At 44.0% G+C, this 27,541-nt stretch overlaps 1 protein-coding gene across 1 annotated transcript in view; it reads right to left on the minus strand.

Annotated features, from left to right (window-relative positions):
• Positions 1-2,854: 2,854 nt before the first annotated feature.
• WNT7A (Wnt family member 7A) overlaps positions 2,855-27,541 on the minus strand; it is a 100,650-nt gene continuing 75,963 nt past the window's right edge. The window contains exon 4 of the mRNA XM_033926405.1: positions 2,855-4,261. Within this exon, the coding sequence (XP_033782296.1) occupies positions 3,782-4,261 (480 nt within the window). The 3' untranslated portion in view covers positions 2,855-3,781. The remainder of the gene's footprint in view (positions 4,262-27,541) is intronic.

Genomic DNA, 27,541 nt, shown 5'->3' on the forward strand with positions numbered 1-27,541 from the left:
ATGATTGGGCACCCCCCGACACGATCCGACCCCCCCCCCCGACATGATTGGACACTCCCCGCCACGATCCGACCCCCCCCCGACACAATTGGGCACACCCCCCCGCCGCTTCTTACCCTCATCTGGGCACTCTTGAAGATCGGCCTCCTCGTCTGCTGGGCCTTGAGCATCTGAGCATGCTCAAGGCCTGCGAGTTCACGTTCTGAACTTGAACGTGAACTCGCAGGCCCAGCAGGCGAGGAGTCCGATCTTCTAGAGTGCCCAGATGAGGGTAAGAAGCGGCAGGGGGTGCCCAATTGTGTCGGGGTGGATGTCGGATTGTGTCAGGGGGGGTGCCCAATCATGTTGGAGGGTGCCCAATCGTGTCAGGGAGGGGGTCGGATCGTGGTGGTGGGGGTGCCGGTTCGAGGCAGGGGGGTGCCGGATCGCAGGGGGGGTGCCTGATCGCAGGGGGGAGCCTTCGAGGGGAGCAATGCCGGTTCTCGCGGGGGGGGGAGGGGAACGCATCAAAGCGAGTTTCCATTATTTCCTATGGGGAAACTTGCTTTGATAAACGAGCATTTTGGATTACGAGCATGCTCCTGGAACGGATTATACTCGTAATCCAAGGTACTACTGTATTTTTATTTTTTTTTAACCCACACGTTTGTGTGTACTCTATTAGGGTGATTCTATAAAACTGTCGCTAAGATTTACACATGCAGCATGCATGTGAATGTTTAAAATGCTAGTATACTGTACGTATCTCCCGCCCAATATCATAGGATAGCCGTCTGAGAGCCAGGGCTAAATAGTGCAGAATATCAGCCTCGATATGTTTAATGCATCTTTCAAATGCCTAGAGGAATCAGGATGTGTGGCAACCATTAACGAAATATTGTAAAGATTAATTAAAAAAAAAAAAAATTTGTTTCCCTTATATTTTATTAATTTAAGGAGCAGGGAGGGGGGGATTTTATTGTTATATGTTTTATATGATAATGGAATATATGGGAAGGAGGGTTGGGGGAGGGGAGGGGATAAAAATTTATGAAATGTGTTAATGATTGTTTATAAGTGATGTATTTATTGTTTATGTGAATGAAGTAATTTAAAAACATTTCTTTTTAAAGATGCCTTTGATATTTAATCTTTTAATACCCAGGTCATTGATTTTATTCTATTAATATGCTTTTATTTCTTTCCCTCGTGTACCTTTCCTTTTTTTTGTTCTGCTTTTCTATATTAAATTGTATTTCACAACCCCTTTTTACCTTATGTTATGAATATGATGAGTTAATTTTTAACCTTATTGTATTGTTCAAAGTTCGTATTGTATTGTATTCTTCTCTCACCTCCCCTCCCCCCACCAACGATATGAACTCTCTCTTTACTCCTTCTTATTGTTCTCTTCCAACCTGCTAACTCCAATGACTTGTACAACCACTTCATGCTTACCTCAACGACTTCGTTACTTGTAAATCTGATTAATTGCAATTCTTGTAAATCGGTTTAATTGATGTGAATCGCCTAGAACTCCCTGGGTATGGCGGTATACAAAAATAAAGTTATTATTATTATTATAAATCAAATGTGTGCACTAACCGCTAACGAATCCATAGGATAACATGCACCCAGTTAGCGTTCAGCCCATGTTTAATGCATGCTAATATTTAGCTTAGTGCACCTTTGTAAAAGAGGGTTTAGTGTGGCGCCGGCCAGAAAGTCTGCGAGACACTGCTCCGCCCACATGAACTCCCCTCCTTTCATATACCATCTAAAGCAGGGGTGTCACAGTCCCTCTTCGAGGGCCGCCATCCAGTCGGGTTTTCAGGATTTCCCCAATGCATGAGGTCTATTTGCATGCACTGCTTTCATTGTATGCTAACAGATCGCATGCATATTCATCGGGGAAATCTTGAAAACCCGACTGGATGGCGGCCCTCGAGGAGGGACTTTGACCCCCCCTGATCTAAAGTGAATATGCACTTACGCTGTAGAATCTTGACTTGTACATATGCAGGTAAGTGCCAGTTAGTGGACGTCTCTTCCCTACAAAAGTGTTAGTATTCTGTAATATACACACAGAATTTTGATATCTCGCCATAGGCAGAAATGTGGGCGAATTCCATTATAGTCTCCAACCTATTGCTGACAAAAATCAGATTCGACAATAGCAGAGTTTACCTGTTAGCGCACACAGCACATTCACTAGACATAATGGCACAGTTTAAGAGCTGGAAAGCAAAGCCTGACTTTATTTCTTTTCTTTTCTTTTTTTTTTCCGAACACCCAGTAAATGCCAATCATGAATTTAATCCATGGACAAAACTGATTCTTCTTGTTTTCCGTCTTCTGCAAACTGAGTGCAGGAAAGGGCAGCCTCTGTCCACACCCCTGGACGTGGCTAATCTAAGAGAAAGCTAGCTCTGCACTTTGACATACCTGTAAGCCATAGCTGAGGGCGTCCAGCCCGCTGTTGCTACAATAACGGACCAAAGAGCTTTTTATCTTGCCTTGTTAAATACCATAAGAATTACAAACTTTATGCTTGTTTTCAGAAAAATTACAGGTCGTAGAATTACACAAGCAGACATAGTATAAATAAAATATTCATATAAAAATAGTCTCTTACAAAATATACTCTCTGATCCTATGATCCATTTTCCAAAATTGTCATCTTAATGCTTTTTTTTTTTGTTTGTTTTTTTTCAACTGAAGACAAAGTGTTCCGGTAGACATTTTAAAAAAAAAAAAAAACTGCATCCAGTTAAAATTCCCAACTAGCAGCAAATAGCAAAACATATATATAAGATGCCCACTTTATCGGTTTCACATCCTGCAAGAAAATTTTATGTAAGGACTACTATATACAATACCATTCTTTTTTTTTTTTTTTTCTTCTTTATATCTACAAAATTATTCCACAATAAAAGCAAGCTCCAGACTTGGTAGAACAGTGTGAAATGTCGGTAGAGTTCTTTAAATAAATTAAGATGAGTTTACCTAAATTCAACTGTTAAATATTGTTATTCTCATGCTTGGCTGTCCCATATCCCTGCACTAAACACTGCAGCACATTAAAATGAAAAAAAAAAAAAAAAAAGCAGATAAACCAGTGCCTATGAAAAATTGCAATAGTTACACTTGTGGTAGGTGATTCAAGCAGAGGTGAGACATGCAGAGGTTTTCGGTAAGGGTGTATCCCTAAATCTGTATAATTAACACTTCAAATTAAGGGGTCCTTTTATTAAGGTGTGATAATCGATTTAGTGCACGCTAAATGCTAAGGCTCCCATAGATGCCTTAGCATTATTGCATGGCTGACTTGGTTAGCGCGCCTTCATAAAAAGACCCCCTAAGTCACAAGGGGGTACTGTCGCCCCGGTCTGTAGGACATTAGCTAGCCAGTAAACGATTTCCATACTGGTCTCCATTCTGCAAAATTTCCAAGCTGGGTCAATGCCGCATTTTCCATTTCTTGCTGCAAAATGATGATATTCCCGGGGGGGGGAGGGGGAGGAAGTCTCCAGCTTTCCCACATTCCGATATAAACCTCTGCGTTGCCCACACACCCCTCTGCATGTTGCAGAGCCAAGAAACCTCAGCGATTTGTTCAGTTGCATTTTGTGATCTCTCCTCTTCCTCTGTTTATTTGTTCGGCTGATTTGACTAGTCTAAGATGTGCATCCACGGAATCACTCCAGATTCCAAACAGTTCCCAGAATCTTTCAGCAGGTCACCTAAGATCATGTGCAAATGTGTTTATTCCCAGGGGTCTTTTCATCCCCGGGCATGCGTTTCATTTACAGGTGAACACCTCTGTCCTTTCACTGCATGTGTTGCATTTGACATAGCAACACCAGTGAAATTTGCAGTTGCACTGCCACACTCTGGAGTACTGGTGGGTGTTGTAGCCTCGACCGCAGCACATCAGATCACAGCTGCTAGAATGCTGCGCGGTCTGGTTGCAAATTCGCCCCTGTGTTCCCGTGCTTCCAGTGACAGGATCTTCTTCGCAGTAGTTTGGAGACTTCTCTATGTACACCAGATCGGTGTCCATGGGCTTGCGATAGGACATGGGCTTTTTTATTTTCAGGAAGGTCGGCCGCTTATTTCGGCTCGCTCTGACGGGCTCCACCTGGACTGCTTCATTGTATTTCTCTTTCAGGATGTAACCCAGCTCCCGAAACTTGGGAAGAGTTGTCCAACACGTTTTGGTTGTACAAGATCCAGAAACTCCGTGGCACTTACACTCCAGCTTCATATTTTCTTCCAAGATCTAGATTGAAAAATCAAGGGGAATGAATTATTATTACATTTAAATATCCTTCTTGCTCTACAAAGCATGTTCTTCAGCCAGCTCAAGTATCTTTTCTAAGATGTGGGTCAATTTTGCTATAGAATTCAACTTTAGGCTTTTCAAGGTTTAGCAAATGATGTCATCTTTAAAAGGACAAATAAAATTATACCACATAAGCAGACTGATATTCAAAGCAATTTAAGCGGGCAGAGACTCCTGCCCACTTAAATCACTTAGGACTGCCCAGCTGCCGATATTCTTTGGCACCTAATTGGATAGTACTGCAGAATATCAACTCTCATAGGCCCTAAAAAAAAGTAGGCGGGTTGGAGCAGTGCAGGGGAGGAGCCAGGTGTTATACAGGTATATTTTAGCCACTCAACCAATACCTGCATAACCTCTTTGGAGTCCTCCAAGCTCCCTTCTGCCCCTCCCCCCCAAAACAGCCCCTCCTTCTCTTCCCCCTCCCCCCCAGCCTGCAACATAAAGAATCCCCTTTCCACCTGGAACATCCCCTCAACCCACAACCTCCCCCCAGTAATACCCCCCAGTCTGCCATGATCTTCGGCTGAACTACATGAAACTTTGTATTATTTGTTAGAAAATGTCATTCATTATAAGAGAGCAACTTATGGGCTCTTGTATTTTAATATAGTCTTTAAATTAAAGTAATAAGTAGGATTTAAACCCCTGATTACTTGTACATTAAGTGGGGACATTTATTCTCTGAGCCACCAGCAGCTCTTGAGAATTGGTGTTTCTCTGCATATTCTTCTCTATTCTGCAGCACTCTTAAGCCCAGAAGAGGACAAGGAGAAGTTCTGAAAAAGTCCTCGTGTGAAAGCCTTGCTGGCCCAGAGGTTAGGAAAACATAGCATAACCCTGACTGCTGGTGGCCCATCTGCAGTTATTGAGTTTTTACTAAATATACTCAGTATGCAGGTCTATCTAACCTCCAACCCCATCCACCCACACCTCTTACCTGCTCTAGCCATCCTAGCTCTGGCTAAGCTAGACTAGAACCCACAATCTCTTACCTTAGCCGCCGAGCCAACAGTCAGCCCAGATACTAAGAGCTTTTTTTTTTTTTTGTCCCTTTATACCACAGATGTCAAACTCAAGGCCCGCGGGGCAAATCCGGCCCGCCTGGGTCGTTTTATGCGGCCCACAGTCCGATGCCCCCAGTTTTACCTTGTGGCTGGCTCCCTCCTCCTCACAGCTGTAATGTGCGCGGAGCGCCTTGCAGTGGCTCCTTGCGTGTCCCGCACCTCATTTGGAAGCATTCCCTCTGACGCGGCGACGTCAGAGAGAAGGCTTCTGGTTCAGGTGCAGGACGCACGAGGAGCTGCTGCACACGATGGCTGTGAGGAGGAGGGAGCCGGCCACCAGATGACACCGGGGAGCATTGGACTGCATAAAACGGCCAGGTTGGAGCCGGCCAGAAGGTTAGACACCCGCACAGCATGGAAGGAGGGAGACAACAAAGGTAGGGGGAATGGTTTTATTTTCAAGTTAGTGTTTGAATTGTGTCCGTTTTATGCATTTTAATCTGATGTCTATCTTTTGCACTGCTCAGGAAGAAATGCATTTGTTTCTTTTTCTCTGGTGGGTTGCAATGCATGCAGAATCTTGAATCTTAGGGTGTTTTTGGTCCCGTATTTGCGTAGGGGTTATCTGTGTTCTGGTAGGAATGAATGTTGAGAAGCATACAGTGTGTTTTGAGTAGTTTAATTTTGTGGTTAACCATTACCATTATGTGTTAATAAGATTATATTCTGTGCGTATATATGAAAAAATGAATGGAAAAAATGGTATTATAATTAGTATTTTTATGGGGGCAGAGTCTGGCCCGCATCTTAGCCTGTGTATTGGACTTAATGTGATTGAGTTTGATACCTCTCCTTCCTGGACTCAACTGTATAAAAAGGGGTGTCAGGTCAAAAGCGCGCCGGGCCAAAGGCGCGCCCAGACAATTGAGCGCAGCGCGCGCCGCCACGCTGCTCTAAATTACTGTTTTTAGTGCTCCGACGGGGGGGGAGGCGTGGGGGGGAACCCCCCCACTTTACTTAATAGACATCGCGCCGTGTTGTGGGGGCGTTGTGGGGGGTGTGGGGGGTTGTAACCCCCCCACATTTTACTGAAAACTTCACTTTTTCCCTGTTTTTAGGGAAAAAGTTCAGTTTACAGTAAAATGTGGAGGGTTACAACCCCCCAAACCCCCCATAACGCCGGCGCGATGTCTATTAAGTAAACTGGGGGGGGGGGGGTTCCCCAACAAAACCCCCCGTCGGAGCCCCTAAAAACTGTAATTTAGAGCGACACGGCAGCGCGCGCTTTTGTCTTTCGCGCCTTTGTCTATGAACCATAAAAAGGTGCAAGTGGGATTCAAACCCAGGACCTCTCTAAGAGAGGGCAGGTCCACTTCCCTCCAAGCCACCACTCAGCTGGTGAAAGTACCAAATTTTTCCTCTCCCTTGTATCTCACTTTTCTGGACCCAGCTGGAAAACAGACAACAGCAGGCCACCCCTTGAGAGACTTGAACCTAAGAGCTCTCTAAGACAGTGATTCCCAACCCTGTCCTGGAGGAACACCAGGCCAATCGGGTTTTCAGGCTAGCCCTAATGAATATGCATGAGAGAGATTTGCATATGATGGAAGTGATAGGCATGCAAATTTGCTTCATGCATATTCATTAGGGCTAGCTTGAAAACCCAATTGGCCTGGTGTTCCTCCAGGACAGGGTTGGGAACCACTGCTCTAAGACAAGTCACTGTCAAGCTCTGCTGAGCCACCTGGGGATTCAATACGTACTCTGAATTTTCTTGCTCTTTTGTTTCAAGTGCCTGTTTTAATGGAGGCAACAGCCACATGTAAAACAAGAAGTGCAGAGAGTTGGGTCCCCCACCCCAGTCTTAAAAAGCCCAATCTCAGCTCCCTAAACCTGGTATGGTAAATGGTTTTGGTGCAGGTTCCCTTATTTTGTCGGGATCTGTACCTTGTCAGTTACCTAAAAACTACCATTTAGTCCAGAGGTAGGGAACTCCGGTCCTCGAGAGCCTTATTCCAGTCAGGTTTTCAGGATTTCCCCAATGAATATGCATGAGATCTATTTGCATGCACTGCTTTCAATGCATATTCATTGGGGAAATCCTGAAAGCCTGACTGGAATACGGCTCTCGAGGACCGGAGTTTTCTACCCCTGATTTAGACAGAGGCACAGATTGAGCCAGGAAATCACGCAGGGGTGTCCAATGTCGGTCCTCGAGGGCCGCAATCCAGTCGGGTTTTCAGGATTTCCCCAATGAATATGCATGAGATCTATTAGCATACAATGAAAGCAGTGCATGCAAATAGACCTCATGTATATTCATTGGGGAAATCCTGAAAATCCGACTGGACTGCGGCCCTCGAGGACCGACATTGGACACCCCTGCACTAAAGGACAAAGCAGAGGGTGTGAAGGAGACAGTCCTAAACCTCCTCCGGTTAGAGAATATAGGGGAGACTGCCTTACTAGATGGATTAAGGGAAAGTCTCCTAACCCCCTGAGCTTATATTCCACCTTCTGGGATAGTACAAACTCTGAAAGAGGAAGCTATAATGGAAAAGTCTCTTTATTGTTCCTCCTCATATGAGGATCTCCCCATCATGATCTCTACTCCATTCCTGAACTTACTCCAAGAGCAAAGGGAGGGGGAGGAATAGGGAGAAAGCACAGCAAAAGACAAAAGCCACTAATACAATGGAATACAGACCTACTTTAAAGTGACAGTCTAATGAGAAAACAGTGTCCTCTGAAAGATTATTATATGGAGTTTAGACCACAAATAAATTATATGTTTCCACCAAATACAATGGCTTAGAATGGATGAACCTTGAATGGAGAAAAGCCCGGTGCTACCACTATTCCTACATGAAATGCTTTGCAATCAAGCAGAGCATTTAGGATGTGTTACAAGGCAATTGTTATCCATCAACGAAGCTCACAATTTTCTTGATCACAGTTCCAAAGAAAGAAAATTGTAAATAAAATTTGCTAAAGTGCTTACATGCTTTGTGCTATATGCTTAATTCCCAGATTACCAAAACAGTGAGAGATTGGAGAAACTGGGCCTCTTCTCCCTTGAAAAGAGGAGACTGAGAGGGGACATGATTGAAACATTCAAGATAATGAAGGGAATAGACCCAGTAGATAAAGACAGGTTGTTCACCCTCTCCAAGGTAGAGAGAATGAGAGGGCACTCTCTAAAGTTAAAAGGGGATAGATTCCGTACAAACGTAAGGAAGTTCTTCTTCACCCAGAGAGTGGTAGAAAACTGGAACGCTCTTCTGGAGTCTGTCATAGGGGAAAACACCCTCCAGGGATTCAAGACAAAGTTAGACAAGTTCCTGCTGAACCAGAACGTACGCAGGTTAGGCTAGACTCAGTTAGGGCACTGGTCTTTGACCTAAGGGCTGCCACATGAGCAGACTGCTGGGCACAACGGACCACTGGTCTGACCCAGCAGCGGCAATTCTTATGTTCTTGAACAGGGTGAGCAGAACAGCAACAACAGAAATGCAGGAAGACAGCAAACCAGGGAACATATCTTGCGACAACAGCAAAGTCTGCAGAGCGACAGGAGAGAAAAAGCAAAGCAGCAAAAGCTTCTAGGAAAGGGCATCATGAAATTCCATAAGAACATAAGATTTGCCGCTGCTGGGTCAGACCAGTGATTCCCACCGCGGCCCTTAGGTCGAAGACCAGCGCCCTATTTAAGTCTAGCCTTACCGCTGGCGAAGCTTAGTAAAAGGAGCCCTTCAATATCTTGACCTTTTCATGTCCGCTCTGATTGTTCTGATCCTGGTTGTATGTTCCCTTTGCAATTGCTAATAAAGATAATTAAAAAAAAAAAAAAAGAAATACTGATGAATGACACAGAATTCTGAATTACATGTGTGGCGCGATTTAACAAGCCATGCTGGTTATTTCCCATCGTTTTAACACAGGCTAATGGCAACGCTATGCCATTTAACCAACAGAGATTGCATCTTGCAGTTAGCATGCAGATCCAAATAGGTGCCCTTGGAGAGGGAAATTCTTCTATAACAGGGACGCTAAATATAGGTGCATAGTGGGCACCTGATTGAAGCATATTCTATAAAGGAAAGGAGGCTTCTATTCTCCTTTCTAAAATGCTAACATAGGTTAGATGCATGAGCACGTAACACCAAACATTGAGCTGATGCAAGTGGTCGTGCCTGAAGACTAGAGATACACACATAATTTTATGAGTTAATATTTGCATTTAACCAAGGCAATGAGGAGAGGGAGTCAAAGCGCACGCCATGTTTCAGCACAAAGGCATACATCGAGGGTCGATGCAAAAAAAAAAGCTTCAATTTGAAAAAAAAAAATCCAAAAGTAGAGAACAGTGGAATGGTAAAACTAGAGGGCATAATTTGAGGTTACAGGGAGGAAGACTTAGCAGCAATGTTAGGAAATTCTTCTTCACGGAGAATCCGTGAAGGTGGTAGATGCCTGGAATGCCCTCCCGAGGGAAGGGGTGGAGAGGAAAACGGTGATGGAATTCAAAAAAGCGTGGGATAAAAATAAGAGGATCTCTAATTAGAAAACGAAGGATGTCAATTAAAGAACTAAGGCCGGTATTGGACAGACCTGCACGGTCTGTGCTCCATATATGGTAATTCAGTTTAGGATGGGCTGAGGTGGGAATCAATGTGAACTCCACTAACAGGAGGAGGATGTTACTGGACAGACTTTACAAACAACGGGATGGTTGGATAGGCTGGAGTGAGCTTGGACGGCAACTTCAGCATTTGGAACCTAGGACAATACCAGGTGGACTTTACAACTATGACCCAGAAATATCAAAGAAGAGACAAGTTAATTTAATCATGTATTTGTAATGGATATAACTAATGGTCAGACTGGATGGACCGTTCGGGTCTTTTATCTGCCGTTGTTTACTATGTTACCTGGCAGAAACCCAATGAGTAGCAACATTCCAGAGCTCAGTTTGTGATGTCATAATGCCTTATTCCACCAATGCCTAAGAACCAACCTCAGCAGTGATGTTACAATGGCTTGATTAGATGGCAACTTCAGCAGTTGGAACCTAGGACAATCCCAGGTGGACTTTACAGTCTATGACCCAGAAATATCAAAGAAGAGACAAGTTAATTTAATCATGTATTTGTAATGGGTATAACTAATGGATTGACTGGGTGGACCGTTCAGGTCTTTATCTGCCCTCATTTACTATGTTACCTGGCTGAAACCCAACGAGTAGCAACATTCCAGAGCTGAGATTGTGATGTCATAATGCCTTATTCCACCAATGCCTAAGAGCCAACCTCAGCAGTGATGTCACAATGGCTTGATTAGATGGCAACTTCAGCAGTTGGAACCTAGGACAATATCAGGTGGACTTTACAACTATGACCCAGAAATATCAAAGAAGAGACAAGTTAATTTAATCATGTATTTGTAACGGGTCTAACTAATGGATTGACTGGATGGACCATTCAGGTCTTTATCTGCCGTCATTTACTATGTTACTTGGCTGAAACCCAACGAGTAGCAACATTCCAGAGCTGAGATTGTGATGTCATAATGCCTTATTCCACCAATGCCTAAGAGCCAACCTCAGCAGTGATGTCACAATGGCTTGATTAGATGGCAACTTCAGCAGTTGGAACCTAGGACAATATCAGGTGGACTTTACAACTATGACCCAGAAATATCAAAGAAGAGACAAGTTAATTTAATCATGTATTTGTAACGGGTCTAACTAATGGATTGACTGGATGGACCATTCAGGTCTTTATCTGCCGTCATTTACTATGTTACTTGGCTGAAACCCAACGAGTAGCAACATTCCAGAGCTGAGATTGTGATGTCATAATGCCTTATTCCACCAATGCCTAAGAGCCAACCTCAGCAGTGATGTCACAATGGCTTGATTAGATGGCAACTTCAGCAGTTGGAACCTAGGACAATATCAGGTGGACTTTACAACTATGACCCAGAAATATCAAAGAAGAGACAAGTTAATTTAATCATGTATTTGTAACGGGTCTAACTAATGGATTGACTGGATGGACCATTCAGGTCTTTATCTGCCGTCATTTACTATGTTACTTGGCTGAAACCCAACGAGTAGCAACATTCCAGAGCTGAGATTGTGATGTCATAATGCCTTATTCCACCAATGCCTAAGAGCCAACCTCAGCAGTGATGTCACAATGGCTTGATTAGATGGCAACTTCAGCAGTTGGAACCTAGGACAATCCCAGGTGGACTTTACAGTCTATGACCCAGAAATATCAAAGAAGAGACAAGTTAATCCAAAAATGTGTTTTTTAATGAGTATAACTTATAGGCAGACTTGATGGACCGTTCAGGTCTTTATATGCCGTCATTTACTATGTTACATTCTGCTCTTCAAGTAGCAAATGGCCACATATTACCATTACAATGTGTGCTGTTTTTCTCTGGCAGCATATACTTTTCAATGCATTGGTAAATTGCCTGCCATTAGTTTACTGTAGAAAGGAGGAAAAATTGCCTATTCAGCTTGTATCAGAAGCCATGCGGAAAGCTTAAAAATAGGAGATACAGCCGGCTTACAATTGCAGACCTCCTCTGCTGAAATAAATGCCCTTTTCAGTCTAAGATGATTAACAGCCTGTTTACATTCCAAAAGAAAGGAGCCAGTGCCAAAAGAAATTTTAAATATCTGACCAATAAAAACCAGAAGCTTGTCATCTGAAGTCTAAAGTAACCAAACTGGACAGGAATCTCACTTAGATGTTGAAGACTTCAATGATAAAACCATGTTCTGTATATCTTCCCAAGACTGGTCGAAAACAAAATTTGCCTTATCATCATCAATTGCACTAATGACGGAAAAAAAATCACCTCAAACCCCAACCAATCGGGTTTGAGGACCTACTACTGTATATAAAAACAAACTGCGGACCTCACAGCATACCCTGAAGAAAGCCATGGCATTTGCTGGCCTGCTTTACAGCTACTAATATTAACGTGGTTACGATGAAATGGATTTGATATGCTGCCTTTCTATGTTACAACTCAAGCAGTTTGCATATATTGTTCCATTTGGTATGTCACTGATGCACTGGGAGGGGCCTAAGGCACTGATTGGCCTGGCTACATAAAGCGTCTCCATATTTAAAAAATTTACTTTTTGGGCATAAATCCTTCCCTGGTTTGACAGAGCATTGGATGCAGTTATCTAACGCTGCATAGCCCAGCTTTATATTGTGACTAGTCTTTAAGCCCGTTACATTAACGGGTGCTAGAATATATGTTTGTCAGTCTTTCTTTATTTCTGTCTCTCTCCCTGCCCCTGTCTCTTTTTTCTTTCCTTTCTGTCTCCCTCCCTCCCACTATCTGCCTTTTTTTCTCTCCTCACTTCTTTCCAACATCTGCTCCCCCTGTCCCTCAGACTTCCATTCAGCGGCTGTCCCTCCTCTCCCCCACACTTCCATTCAGTGTCTGTCTCCCTCTCGCACCCCTTTTATCTACTGTTCACCCTCTGTTTTGCCCCTTCCATTCACTGCCCTCTCTTCTCTTTCCATCCAGTGTCCGCCCTCTCTCTCTCTCTCTGTTCCATATGGCATCTCCTCCTTCCTTTCCCCCTTCCTTTTTCCTTGGTCTGGCATACCTTTCTCCTTCCCTGCATGCCCTGCCATGTCTTCTTCCCTCCAAGCCATTCTCTCCCCCTCTGCTCCCTTTCCTCCTTGAACTTCATTGGCAGCAGCAGCATTTAAAATTCGCTGCTGTTGCCGGCTTCAGGCCTTCCTCTCTGGCGGGTCCTGCCTACTTCCTGTTTTCATGAAGACAGGACCCGCCAGAGAGGAAGGCCTGAAGCTGGCAACGGCATCGAATTTTAAATGCTGCTGCTGCCCGAAGAAGCCAGGCCTTAACAACAAAGCTCCCTCCAGCGTTGGCAGCTGCGAGAGTGAGGTAGGGATACCGCTAGACCACCAGGTTTAAAAAAAAAACAACAACTTACCAACGATGGCGGCGGTGCTGGGGGGGTTTGAAAAGCCACCTGCATACTTCACGGCCGACGGCTTTGCTGGACTTTAAAAACTTACCAACGATGGCAGCAGTGCTGAGGAGGGTTTGAAAAGGTGTCGCGGCTCCTCTATTGATCCCCGCCTGACATGTCTCACAACAGCAGAGAGGGGAGGTTTGGAACAGACGTTTGGACAATGGAGGCACACGATCGGGAAAGGGAGCCAGAACCGGCAAGACCGCGGTCTGCGAGAGAGGGAGCGTTAGCCACGGACCTACGGATCAGGGATCACAGATCACGCAGGTATGAGTGCGCATGCGTGGCTAGCGTTTTATTATTTTAGATGTCATAATGCCTCATTCCACCAATGCCTAAGAGCCAACCTCAGCAGTGATGTCACAATGGCTCGATTCCCCTATACTGGGCTCACTTCTGTTACATCTAGCAGTGATTTGGATTTTTTTAGAGACATTTCTTATTTCTTTAATTAAGCGGGGAAAATGTCAACATGCGCTAATGTAAAGATGTGTTATTTAGGAACTGAATAGGCTGTGTTGCATTTTCCGTGCTTTATAAAAGGGGCCCTATGATCACTAAAAAAAACATGAGTACCGTATTTTCACGCAGATAACGCGCACCCGTGTAAAACGCGCACACGGGTATAGCGCGCAGAAACCACGATTCTATGTACAAAAACATTTGTATACCGCGCTCACGGGTATACCGCACATGCAGCCCGACTGTCCTTTCGCCCGCCCCGACTCTCCTCTGGCCACCCCGACTCTCCTTTCGCCCTCCCCGACTCTCCGTGCGCTGTCCCGACTATCCGTTCACCCTCCCTGACTTTCCGTGCACTGCCCCGCCTCTCCGTGCGCTGTCCCGATCCCAATCCGGCCTCATTCCGTCGTTGGCTGCCTGCAGGACAGGCGGGTTTGGCTCCCGTCTGTCCGGCCAACTACCAAAGGTACGGGGAAGGGGGGTGGGGATGTCGTGGGGGTCGGCCAGGGTGGTCGCGGGTCGGCTGGGGGGGCGGTCGGAGGTTCTTGGGGGGGCGGTCGTTGGAGGGAGGGGGGTTTGCGTCGAGGGCAGGAGGGCCTGGGATCCCTCCTGCCCGTAATGTAGTGCGGGGTGGGGGTAGGGGGTCACCGTGGCCAGGAGGGTTTGGGCTCCCTCCTGGCCCGATATTGTCGGGGAGTTGGGGAGTCGGCTGGGCAAGAGGGCTTGGGCTCCCTCTTGCTCCGATCGTGGATGCGGGTGCGGGTGGGAGCGCGTGCGAGCGGTCGTTCGGGGTGGGGGTGCGAGCGGTCCTGCTGGGGGGGGTGAATCGGGCGTCGGGCGGGGTGGGAACTATGTAAAAAAAATTTTGTATACCGCGCTCACGCGTATAACGCGCGAGGGGTATGCGCGGTAGGTAAAAACACGTATAACGCGTGCGTTATATGCATGAAAATACGGTAGATAATAGGATTCTATAATCTATGCCCATAAATGTGTGTCCTGCCCTTGCTCCACCAAAAGTCCACCTGTGTTAACACCCACCATCACCAGTAATGCTATTTTACAGAACCCGAATTTATTTTCCATATAATAATCACATTTTATACAATAAACTACAAATGTAACTGACATACAACAGATCTGACACATATTAAAACAAAAATAGAACAGGCCATAAGCTGCTCTCAAGTTCAAAGCTCAGACACAAAAGCTTGCCCAAACAAGTAGGTCTTTAAACCCTTCTTGAAATCAGCAGTATCATCTTCCAGGCGCAACGCAAGAGGTAACCTGTTCCACTCTTCTGGACCCACAATAGAGAACGGCGCATGCTTGTGTCTCTGCAAAGTGTATTTCAGGGATGGAAGCACAGAAAGTCAATGTGTACATTCTGCCCTACAGGGCTTATAATTTTTCAGGACGGTTGACAGATAAAATGGCACTCTTATTACACAGTGCCTTGTGAATCAACATTAGCACTTTAAACTTAATTTGAAAGCTGACAGGTAACCAATGTAATACTTGCAAAATGGGTGAAATATGTGAAAAATGGGAAACACCTGCAAGTAGCACTAGCAGCTGCGTTTTGGATAACTCTAGGGCCCTAAGGCTCTGTAGTGGAAGACCTAAATACAGTGCATTACAGTAATTGATCTTTGTCAAACTCAAGCATTACAAAACAGGCCAAAAATCCTCAACAGACATTATAGTTTTAATTCTATTAAAGGCGATCTTGACCACTGTTCTGATTTGAGATTTGATTGAGAGTCTAGAATCCAATACAGGTATTGGCATATATGGGTATATGTGTGCCCGCATTGAGATTAATTGCATGAATTCTTGGCACTTGAATTTTGCCACCCTTCTGAAAGAATTAGCATCCGAATGGCTATTCGTGTCATTGAAATTTCTCATGTCGTTTCAAACAAATGCACATTCCTAATAGCTCTTAGGATACAAAATAAAATAAAAAAAAACAAAACCCCTACAAAATAGTAGTTTAAATATTTTGAAGGGAGGCTATATTACCGTAATAGCCAGTGAATCTGGCTTTTCACCGACCAGTTTTATGAATCTATTTTTAACACAAGGGGCTGAAGCCAGGTAGAGGGTCCAAGAACAATATTAAGGCTATTAACATGTGAACGCTCATTATTATACATTAATGGGTATTAATGCAAGTTATAGACACAGGCATTCTTTTATAAAGGACGCCTGTGTAAGAAATCCAAGAGGATGTTTATTTTTGAACGTATTTAATAAAGGCAATGCTGGTGCCTATCTACCCTTATAAAAAAAAGATTCCTAGAATCAGCCCCAACAATGCCCATGCACAGATTTACACCTGCTCTATAAAATTTATAACTGTGTACATGTATTCTAAACACGCACTCCCTTAGGGTCCAATATTCAGAGCCATTTAAATAGCTAGGACAGGGGTGTCCAATGTCGGTCCGCGAGGGCCGCAATCCAGTCGGGTTTTCAGGATTTCCCCAATGAATATGTATGAGATCTATTAGCATACAATGAAAGCAGTGCATGCAAATAGATCTCATGCATATTCATTGGGGAAATCCTGAAAACCCGACTGGATTGCGGCCCTCGAGGACCGACATTGGACACCCCTGAGCTAGGAGAAGCTCCCGGTAATTTAAATGGCTTGCCTGAAGCTATCCAGTGATATTCAGTGGCACATAACCGGTTAATGCCATTGAAGATCCCCGCTAATTGGCCATCCCCTAACTGGGTAGGCTGGAGCAGGCATGGGCGGAGCATGAACTTAACCTCTCCCGCCCCCTTTACAAAACCGTAGCACGGTTTTCAGCACCATCCGTGGTGGCAACAGCTCTGACGCTCATATGAGCATCAGCGCTGTTACTACCACGGCCGGCAGAAAACACCGCGCTACGGCTTTATAAAAGGGGGGATTAGCCAGTTGGCAATCCAGCTAAGTAACCGCCTTAAATGTTCTCTTATCCCAGGGGTAGGCAATTCCGGTCTTCAAGAGCCGGAGCCAGGTCAGGTTTTCAGGATCTCCACCATGAATATGTATGAGATGGATTTGCATGCACTGCCTCATTGAGATGCAAATCTATCTCATGCACATTTATTGTGGATATTCTGAAAACCTGACCTGGCTCCGGCTCTCGAGGAGCGGAATTACCTACCCCTGTCCTATCCTATCAGGAATGTATTTCTCTCTCCTTCCCTTTTGTTTCACCATGTTCGACTATTTTCCCCCCCCCTCTTCTACAAGGCCACACGGTAATGGCCCCGAAGCCCATAGAGATTTAAAGGGCTTCGGGACTGTTACCGCACATCTTTGTAGAAAAGGGGGTTTGAGATTTGGTTATACTGCTGTATACCCGTTTGCTTAAAATTGTTTGGTTCCTTTTTAATTTTTTGTATTTCGCTTAGAAATTTGATAAGCGATCGAATCAAATTTTAAATAAAAACTTGAAACTTTAACCAGGCGCCCGTCTGATTATCAGCAAGCACCCAGTTAACTTCCGGGTGACCACTGAGGCCCAGATAATCAGTGGCAGCAGCCGCACATGCCCCAGCCTGCGACACTGAGCAGCTCAGACACCACTTACTACTGCGGGCTGAATATCAAGCAGTTTTGTTTTTTTTTTTTTAAATAAAATAAATAGCAACCCTGTCTTTTCTGTGTCTTTTCCTCATCCCAGGAAAACCTACACATAAATCGCCAGGACTGGTGCAAGGGTATTGGGTGCCTGAAGCCAGTCCCCCTCACCCCCTGTTCTTACCAAATTTTGATCATTATACTCAACAATCACATAAGAACATAAGAATTGCCTCTGCCGGGTCAGACCAGGGGGTCCATCGTGCCCGGCAGTCCGCTCCCGCGGCGGCCCCCCAGGATCAACCAAACACCACCTCTCCCACAACAATCCTGTAAAAATGCAGAATTCAGCGTCATATTTTAAACATTAAATTTTGCTGTCCGTGTATGCCTGCACTTGTTCTCCCAACAAACAATGGTGGAGATACACGGTAATGCAATTTTATTCCTCAAATCACAGAATCACGTGCGATGCCTTTTCTAACTTTGGGGGGGGGTGCGGTGCATAAATGCGGATTCTGCTTCTGAGGTTTATCCGTGATATGCTGCATTACATAAGCAACAGAATCTAATCAGCGGTTCCCAACCCTGTCCTGGAGGACCACCAGGCCAATCGGGTTTTCAGGCTAGCCCTAATGAATATGCATGAAGCAAATTTGCATGCCTATCACTTCCATCCTATGCAAATCTCTCTCATGCATATTCATTAGGGCTAGCCTGAAAACCCGATTGGCCTGGTGTTCCTCCAGGACAGGGTTGGGAACCACTGATCTAAATCATAAAGGCTCCTGAGGCAGGCCTTTGTGGCCGAAACACATGCATGTCGAGCCGTTGCACTTAATTCTGTGATTTCAAGAATAAAATTGTACACCAACATTACTGTGTATCTCCACCGTTGTTTGTTGCTTCCTGTTTGGATTGTGGAGGTTTTCTCCTGGTTTTCTTTCTTGCACTCGTTCTCCCTACAGGTCAAAGAATGATTCTGATGGCTCTTTCTGTGACTGTCAAGATCTACTGCTTTGGTTCTCGCAGCTATCGAGGTGGTGTCGCCTCTGCAAGAACGATGATATCAGCCATGAAAGCCCACACGAGTGTCTGTCGTTTTCTTTTATTTCTGCGGCTTTTTGGCTGCCCGAGGCAACCATCTAGTCTTACCAGGTCTTAGCCGGCCCAGGTAGTCATGCAGTTTTCTGAAAGCTCTTTTCTGCATGTTAAACAGCTTTTGCCAATGAAGAAGTGCGAGGAGGGTGTGGCGCAGTGGTTGGATCTACAGCCTCAGCACCCTGGGGGTTGTGGGTTCAAACCCCGCGCTGCTCCTTGTGACCCTGGGCAAGTCACTTAATCCTCCATAGCCCCAGGTACGTTAGATTGTGAGCCCACTGGGACAGAGAGGGAAAAACGCTTGAGTACCTGATTGTGAAAACCGCTTAGATAACCTTGATAGGCGGTATATAAAATCCTAATAAACTTAAGAACAATGGATGTCCAATGAAGAGCCAGGAGAAGGAGCAACTGAATCCTTCTCCTGGCTCGTCATTGGATGTCCATTGTTCAGTCCTATTTTCCTCATTGGTTATTTCTTCATGGGCTTTTCCTGTGTTGCACTTTACAGCTTTTACTCACAGAAAAGGCTTGGCACTAATGGGGCTTGCATTAAATAACATGCATTGATGCATGTAGACATATTAGCACACCTGGTACATCTAGCCTCTGATTTATTATTATTTATTTATTAAGATTTTTTTATACCATTTTTAAATGACGGCTTCTCTCTCAAAGACTACGTTCAGAACCTATATTCTGAGAACGCGCGATAAAAACGGCAAAAGCTATGTTACACATATTTGTATTTCTTTTCCCCGTCAAAATATATATTCTCCTGTTTGCTCAGAATCTCATAATGCTGATCACGGTAACTTTCTTCCCCAAAATTTTTAACAATATATTCGTAGCATTAAATCAAACTTCCCACATGAAATGCTATGCAATCAAGCAGAGTATTTAGGACGTGTTACAAAACAATTGTTATTACCGCTAAATCATAAATTAAATATTAAATGAAATGTGAAGTGCTCAGACCTTATAACCGATGTGTTTTAGTGCAATGACCAAAACGAGGTTAACAAGGGGACCATCATAGCCTTCACAGTCCCCAACCACCTGTATTTAGCAATAAAAAGGAGATGTACTTATCTTAGCCAGGTGGTCATTGGTAATGTTAATCCTCGTTTGGACCAATAAACCATGTGATGTGACTTTAAAATATTTCTCAGCTTGTGTTGTTAAGTCTATGGTCCCTGTCCCCCCTGACCATAGACTTAACAACACAAGCTGAGAAATATTTTAAAGTCACATCACATGGTTTATTGGTCCAAACGAGGATTAACATTACCAATGACCACCTGGCTAAGATAAGTACATCTCCTTTTTATTGCTAAATACAGGTGGTTGGGGACTGTGAAGGCTATGATGGTCCCCTTGTTAACCTCGTTTTGGTCATTGCACTAAAACACATCGGTTATAAGGTCTGAGCACTTCACATTTCATTTAATATTTAATTTATGATTTAGCGGTTATAATAGCTGTGATTATTGAAAATATTTGCTGACTTTCATCACAGAGTTAAACTGATTATTCCTCCTGATATAATTTATTTATACAAAACAATTGTTATCCATCAACTGAGTAGGCCCAAAGGTGAGCCTTAAGAAAAATAGCATTGCCTCGCACACAACAGCATGTAATCCACCAAATACTCTAGTCTCTTATTTATATATGGGCAGGCCATATTGCAGCCATTCCAGGAGGAGACACTATAACTAGACACCTCTTCTCTTCTGTAGCATAGTATGGTCCTGGATGTGGGGTGGACACTGGTCTAGTAAGGGTCTTACAAGACTTTTTAAATATTTATTTATTTTTATTTTCCTATGGCAAGTGTGACAGGGAAGCTCCTGTCACAGGTTCAAAATCTGCTTTAAACCCTGCCATTAAAGCAAATGTGCCTATTCTTAAGCCTAACTCTGTTCCTAATGCTAAGATCAGACTGGCAGGGCAGAACATAGAAGGGATGGCAGAGAAGAATAGAATACCTGTTCCAAGTCACTATAATCCCTTTTATAAACCATCTGTTAATTCTCTGGTTAAACCTCTGGTCAGGCAATCTGACGCAGCAAGGGTTAAGGAAGGGGGTGGAGTTGACAGGCAGAACGTGGTTAGAGCACCAGTGAGAATTTCACAGCAGGATAAATCAAGGCCAGCTGAGAACACACACAGGCAATCAGGAACCTGGAGGGAAGGACGTTCCTCACAGAACAGGAAACTGAAGGCTAGGAGCTCTGTCTTACTGCCTTCTGCTAAGAAACCTCCTGTCCCACAGCACTGCCATACTGACAAAACTTTGCTTTCCAAGCAGAGGCTAATTGGAAGGGAAAAGCTTCATGAACAGGCTGGCCAAATGCTGTTCCAGAGGATAGCTTGTACCCAGCTTCAGAGAGTGAGGAGTCTCTTATGGAAGTAGAGGGATTTGTCTCTGAGGGGGATGAAACGGACTGCAGCCCAGAAGCCCTAGACTATATGGCTGAATGCAGCATGAGTCAGTAAGGTACTGTGTGGGGGAAGGAAATGAAAGTTTGTTCTGTAACAATGGTATAAAATACTTTAAAGAAACATTTCTGTCCTTATGAGGGACTGTATAATGAATGAGTGTTTGATGTGTGAATGTGAGGATTGGTTAGCAACAGAAATTAAACCAGAATCCCTGTATGCAAGCAAAGCATAGTGAGTGGGGGGATGGGTAATGCTAACTAACCTTAGAAGGAGAAATAAAGCCCGGAGTGGATTCAGTGACCTGACATTGCACGTCCCTGATAGTGGGAGGGGAATCTTAGACCATTAAAACAAGGGTGGATAGTTCCCAGCTCTCTGCCCAGAAATAAGAAGGGTCAGTGGGGGTATTTATAATTCAGGTAGTCAGGTGGGGAGAACTTCCTGAAGAAACACAGTGGGCTCAATATAGTAATTGTGCCAAGCCTAGAAGCCCAGGGCCAGCGGGTCCACAGGGGATCTTGTATATAAGTTCTTGAAACCAGAATGCTGCCCAGAACTGTGCAAAGCATAGCAGCAGAACTGCGAGAAATAACCCCTGTTTAAAGGGAAATGGGGTTTGGGGGGGGGTTTGGAGGGGGGGGTTATTTCCTGATTGATGCAAGAAGTTGCTGTTCATCCATGCCACTGAACATTCTCATGAAACATCCTGTTCCTGAACAGCAGGTCCAAAAGAGCCATCAGTGACATTATCGAACTTAAAGTATCCCCAACTTTTATTGTTTCTTATTGCTGTGGTACATCCCCAGAAGAAAAATTAAGGTCTGATATTTTTTGAACAGCCCTCGTATTACTCAGCTGCAAAGTGGTCGAACATAGCCCCTAGCAATATAATATTTAGGATATTGTTAAATTCTAATAGTCCAATTGATAAAAATAAACATAGACTTCTTCTTATAATGACTGGGGTGTCCATTCAATTGATCACTAGAAATTGGGAAAATTGGGACCGTTTAAAGTTTACCTTTTGATGGGAAACTCTTTGCTTATACTATCGGTATGAAAGAATGTTAGCGGAGCAGATATTCAGTGGTGGGTTACGTCTGGGCACCAGCAATGAATATTTGAGTCCTCAGTGCTTCCTGAATTTATGCAGGTACCGGCGATATTTCAGGGCTGGCACTCATGGCACTGGATATCACCATGTCTTATGGGCCTACCCTCACATAAGAACTGCCATACTGGGACAGACTGGGTCTATGAAGCCCAGTATCCTGTTTCCAACAGTGGCCAACCCAGGTCCCAAGTCCTTGGCAGAAACCCAGATAGTAGCAACATTCCAGAGCTCAGATTGTGATGTCATAATGCCTCATTCCACCAATGCCTAAGAGCCAAACTCATCAGTGATGTCACAATGGCTTGACTGTCCTTTACTTGGCTCACATAAGAAGATAAGAATTGTCATGCTGGGACACACCCAGCTCCCAAGTACCTAACTAGATCCCAAGTAGTAAAACAGATTCTATGCTCTTTATCCTATGAATAAGCAGTGGATTTCCTCGAGCCATCTCAATAATGGTCTATGGACTTCTCTTTTAGGAAATTATCCAAGCCTTTTTTAAACTCCGCTAAGTTAACTGATTTCACCACATTCTCCGGCAATGAATCCCAGAGTTTAATTACACGTTGTGTGAAGAAATATACTTAGTAGCTTCATCGCATGCCCCCTAGACCTAGTATTTGGAGAAAGAGTGAACAAGCGATTCAAATCTGCCCAGGGACTGGTCCAGCACTAACCGGACAGAGTCACGGCCAAAAAAGAGTGCATTTTCAGAAGCACTGCCCAGTTAAGCACCACTGACTATCTCCTCCTGGCATGCTGATTGGAGTTTAAGTTCAAGAATTATCTCCTGCCCACTTAAACCTGTTTGACTATCTACCCCTTAGTGATTTAACTATCTTGAAACCATCAATTTTTTTTTTTTTAATTTGAATATTGGCCTGTAAAATTCTTTAATTAAGTTAAAGTAGTATTACGAACTGGCCTTGTAGTGTTGCAGGTTATGAAGTCTCATTGAAACAAACCAGTTTGAGTATTGTGGTAAAAAAAAAAAAAATATGGGGGAAGAGCATTCACTTCATAGCTGGATATTTTGGGTATTAATTCATTCATTTTAGTATTTATATACCACTTATAGCCTAAGTGGTTTACATTCAGGTGCGCAAGCATTTTTGCCTATCTGTCTCAGTGGGCTCACACTCTACCTAATGTACCTAGGTCAATGGGGGATTAAGTGACTTGCCCAAGGTCACAGAGAGCAATGTAGGATGTCAACCTACAAACTCAGGGTGCTGAGGCTGTGACTCTAACCCAGTGTCCCGCAAACTTTTCCATCCGGCAGCACCCGGAAGTCGACACGATGATGTCACACGCATGCAAGACGTCATCACGTCAACGTCAACATCTGCGCATGAGCGGAGGCCCGTCTTGCCGCAACCCCACCGTTACAGGGATCCGGGAGGTGCAGGGAGAAGAGGAGAGATGCCGGCCAAGAGGAGAATCATCCGCACCGGCTGACTTCCTACAGAACGTGCCTCTGCCTGTAGGCAGGCAGCCGGCGTGGATGACGCTCCTCCTCGCCGGTGTGTCACGGCACACCAGAAATCTCAGGAGCGATACACTGCTCTAACCAATGCAAACCAGAAAAAGAGTGGGGAAGGGACACAATCGACCAACTTCAAGGGCAATCCATTTATTAAGAACATAAATAGCTAAAACATATTCAATTCTATTATTTCTTTGTATGTGTTTTAGCTATTTAGATGTTCTTAATAAATGGACTGTCCTTGATGTTGGTCGACTGTGTCCCTTTCCCACTCTTTTTCTGGTTTGTATTATTATGCGTGGGGTTGGTTTTCCCTTTTTTGCGGAATACTCTAACCAATGCGCCACACATTCCCCCCTAATTAATTAATTAATAGCAATGATAGCCTGACCTCTTCTTCAATTACGTACTGTATACACTAGATCAGCACTAGCAGATTCATACGGTCATGGAATTCATGAGTTAAAATTGCTACTGCGGGTAAGTGATATCATTTATCATGTTTTAATCTTTAGTGTAAAAGAGGAATTTGGTTTTCAGCTGCAAAAGATGCATAGGGTAGACATGTATTATGATTCCTGATTAGCTGAAACAGGATGACAAGTGGAATGAAGCAAGATTCTTCTGGCTATAGCCTTTGTGCCATCTTCGGTCTCGCTCATATTTCAGAATTCCATTAATTTTCTTCCATACTGAGTTTGCTGGTGATGAGTCCCAGAGCTTGTCTCTCCAGTTTAGGCTTGCTTTAAGACTATTATCTGAAAAGTGCACCGAGAAGCCATAAAACAAATTTTTGATCGCTCGAACGCCAGTACAAAAAAAAAAAAAAAAAAAAAATAGTGAGGGAGCCCAGGACTCGGGATTTATTTTAATACCAGTGAAATTACACTGGCTGTTATTTCGTACAGGCAAGGGTGCCAGGCTTCAACAAGCGAACATCTCTCGGGGAAGGGAATGCGTGAGGCAAAGGAGGAGCCATGGAGGGGGGGGGGGGGGTTAAACTGTTTGGCAGAATTCACTGTTGTGAAAGATTGTTTCCACGGCAGCCTCCAACCAAACAGTCAAAGAAGACCTCCTTGCATTTTTTAGTAAAACATTTGAAACGTCCCACAAAAAAAATAAAGACTTCACTGTGAGCATAATTAGTATAATTCAGTGAAAAAAATACATAAGAATATTGCCGCATAGCCAAGAGACACAGCACACAAAGGGAAGAGATTTTCTGCACGGCAGAGAAGTCATTAACTGTAATGTTTATTCAGGTAGAACATTCTGCGGCAAGAAACGGGGCGGCGAGCAAGCAGGTTCGCACTTCACACTGGATGCTGCAGGACTCTTTTCCACCTTTAACGTCGCTGCCATGCTTCTGAAATACTGCCAGCGCTAAAGACTTTAGGCCAGAATTAATTGCAGTAGAAAATAAATTTGCAAAAGCCTTGCAAAACTTCAAACTGGCTGATACAGTATTCAGTCAGGAAAATCGGCAGATTTTTATTTTTTTTTTTTTTGGGGTAACACCACTCAGCACAGCTAAGTTCAATCCGGATCTTCAGCACCAATATCTTGAAAGTGGCCGGAGTTGAGCATCCATTTGCAATAATATGGGACAGGGAATATGTCAACACCGGTCAGGGCATTCTGAGCTGGTGCCCTCCACCCCCACCCCACGAGCATCCAAAATGGGGGCAAGATTGGCCAGCTGCCTATGGCATCAGCTTCTTAGAGGGTAGTACCTTCAGTAACACAGTAAATGACAGCAGAGCTTCACACACCACTCCTTTTAGGCTCAGGTCACCAGTGTTTAAAGCAAAACAATAAATCCTGCCAAACAAACTCAAAAAAACCATGTCTCTTGCCAAAAACGCAAGGGAGATATAAAGTATAGAAACATGACGACAGATAAAGGCCAAATGGCCCATCCAGTCTGCCCATCCGCAGTGACCATTATCTCTTTCTCTCTCCGAGAGATCCCACGTGCCTATCCCAGGCCCTTTTGAATTCAGACACAGTCTCTGTCTCCGCCACCCCTTCCGGGAGACTGTTCCACGCATCTACCACCCTTTCTGTAAAAAAGTATTTCCTTAGATTACTCCGAAGCATGTCACCTCTTAATTTCATCCTATGCCCTCTCGTTCCAGAGCTTCCTTTCAAACGAAAGGGATTCGACTCATGCGCATTTATGCCATGTGGGTATTTAAACATCTCTATCATATCTCCCTGCTCCCGCCTTTCCTACCAATTAATACATTCCAAATAAAACACTTTATTCTACCTTTGTTTTCTGGACAGTTTCATGTTCTATTATGCTGGCTCCAGTTACTTGTCTGCTTTCCTGTCTTTCTTCTGTTTCCAGTGGCTGTTGTCTCTTTTTCAGTTCTCCTCTCTCCTCCTGCCTTGTGCCCTCAATATACAGTATCTGTCTCTGACATACTGATTTTTCCTTTTTAGCTCGTTCCTTTTTTTGTTTTTTTGCTCCGTCCACTCAAATTTCACCCTACTCTTTTCTACTTTTCACCTACCTATCAACTTTATCTCCTTCTCTCACCCCCTAGCTCTCCCATTTCCCATCTTGCCCCTTCCCCAGCCTCCTATTCCTATCTCTCTCTCTCTCCCACCCCCTCCCCCTCATTTTCCTCCCTCCACCAAGTCCATTTCTCTCTCTACTTCTTTCCCTGCTATGCTAGTATTTTCTGCATTATATTGTAAATGCTTTCTGTCTTTATCTGTTTTTAAGTCCATTATTCAAATTTTTATTTTATATGTATCCCATGTATTAGCTCACCTTGTTGTGAACCGCCTAGAACTTTTTCAGTATGGCGGTATATAAGAATAAAATTATTATTATTATTATTATTATTATATACATGGTGGGGGATGGGCTGGGCTGGGGAGGGCTTCAGTGGCTGGGAGGGTGTAGATGGGCTGGAGTAGGTTTTAACGGAGATTTCGGCAGTTGGAACCCAAGCACAGCTTTGGACTCTTGCCCAGAAATAGCTAAGAAAAAAAAATTTTAAAATGTAAATTGAATCAGGTTGGGCAGACTGGATGGACCATTCGGGTCTTTATCTGCTGTCATCTACTATGTTACTATGATGAAGGAAGACTACTAGAAGAGAATTCTTCAAAGAAGGAACTTGAGGACAGAGAGAAAACCAAGATCAAATAGAGACAGAAGACTGATGCTAAACTACAGACACATAGGCTGGAAAGTTCTTGGCTGGATCAAGAGTATACAATAGCAATATTTTGCTCTTCTCCTTCAGCCCTGTAGACATCAGAATTAATATGTTATTTTACAGGAAGCTCTGGAACCTGTTGCCAGATAATGTGGTAAGAGTGGATAGCGTAGCTGGTTTTAAGGAAGGTTTGGACAAGTTCCTGGAGGAAAAGTCCATAGTCTGTTATTGAGAAAGACATAGGGGAAGCCACTGCTTGCCCTGTATTGGTAGCATGGAATATTGCTACACCTTGGGTTTTGGCCCGGTACTAGTGACCTGGATTGGCCACTGTGGGACTGGGCTACTGGGCTTGATGGACCCTTGGTCTGACCCAGTAGGGCTATTCTTATGTCCTTAAAATTGTTTCTTTATGGAAGCTCTGAAATACAGAGACCTATCGAGTTTCAAATTGAAAGGGGAATTAAGTGTATGCACACATTTACATGAACTTCAGAGGAGGTGTAATCAAATGTTTACTCTTTTCAAAAATACTAGGATTCAGGGGCATTCAATGAAGCTACTAAGCAGAAAAAAATATTTCTTCACAAAACATGTAAATAAACTCTAGAACGCTGTTATTCCGCCATTACTTTGCCATTCTAGGCGGATGACAAAAGGAAGAGATTCTGGTCATTTCCAGAAGATTGCAGGGAAGCTATTGGTTGGAACATGTGTAGTCTGGGGATGGAGTGAGGTGATTGGTTGTATCAGTAGTTTGCCTGGACATATTTCTTAAACAACCTGATTTTTATTTCCC

Source organism: Geotrypetes seraphini, chromosome 17 (genome assembly GCF_902459505.1).
Source record: "Geotrypetes seraphini chromosome 17, aGeoSer1.1, whole genome shotgun sequence".
Taxonomy (NCBI): Eukaryota; Metazoa; Chordata; class Amphibia; order Gymnophiona; family Dermophiidae; genus Geotrypetes; species Geotrypetes seraphini.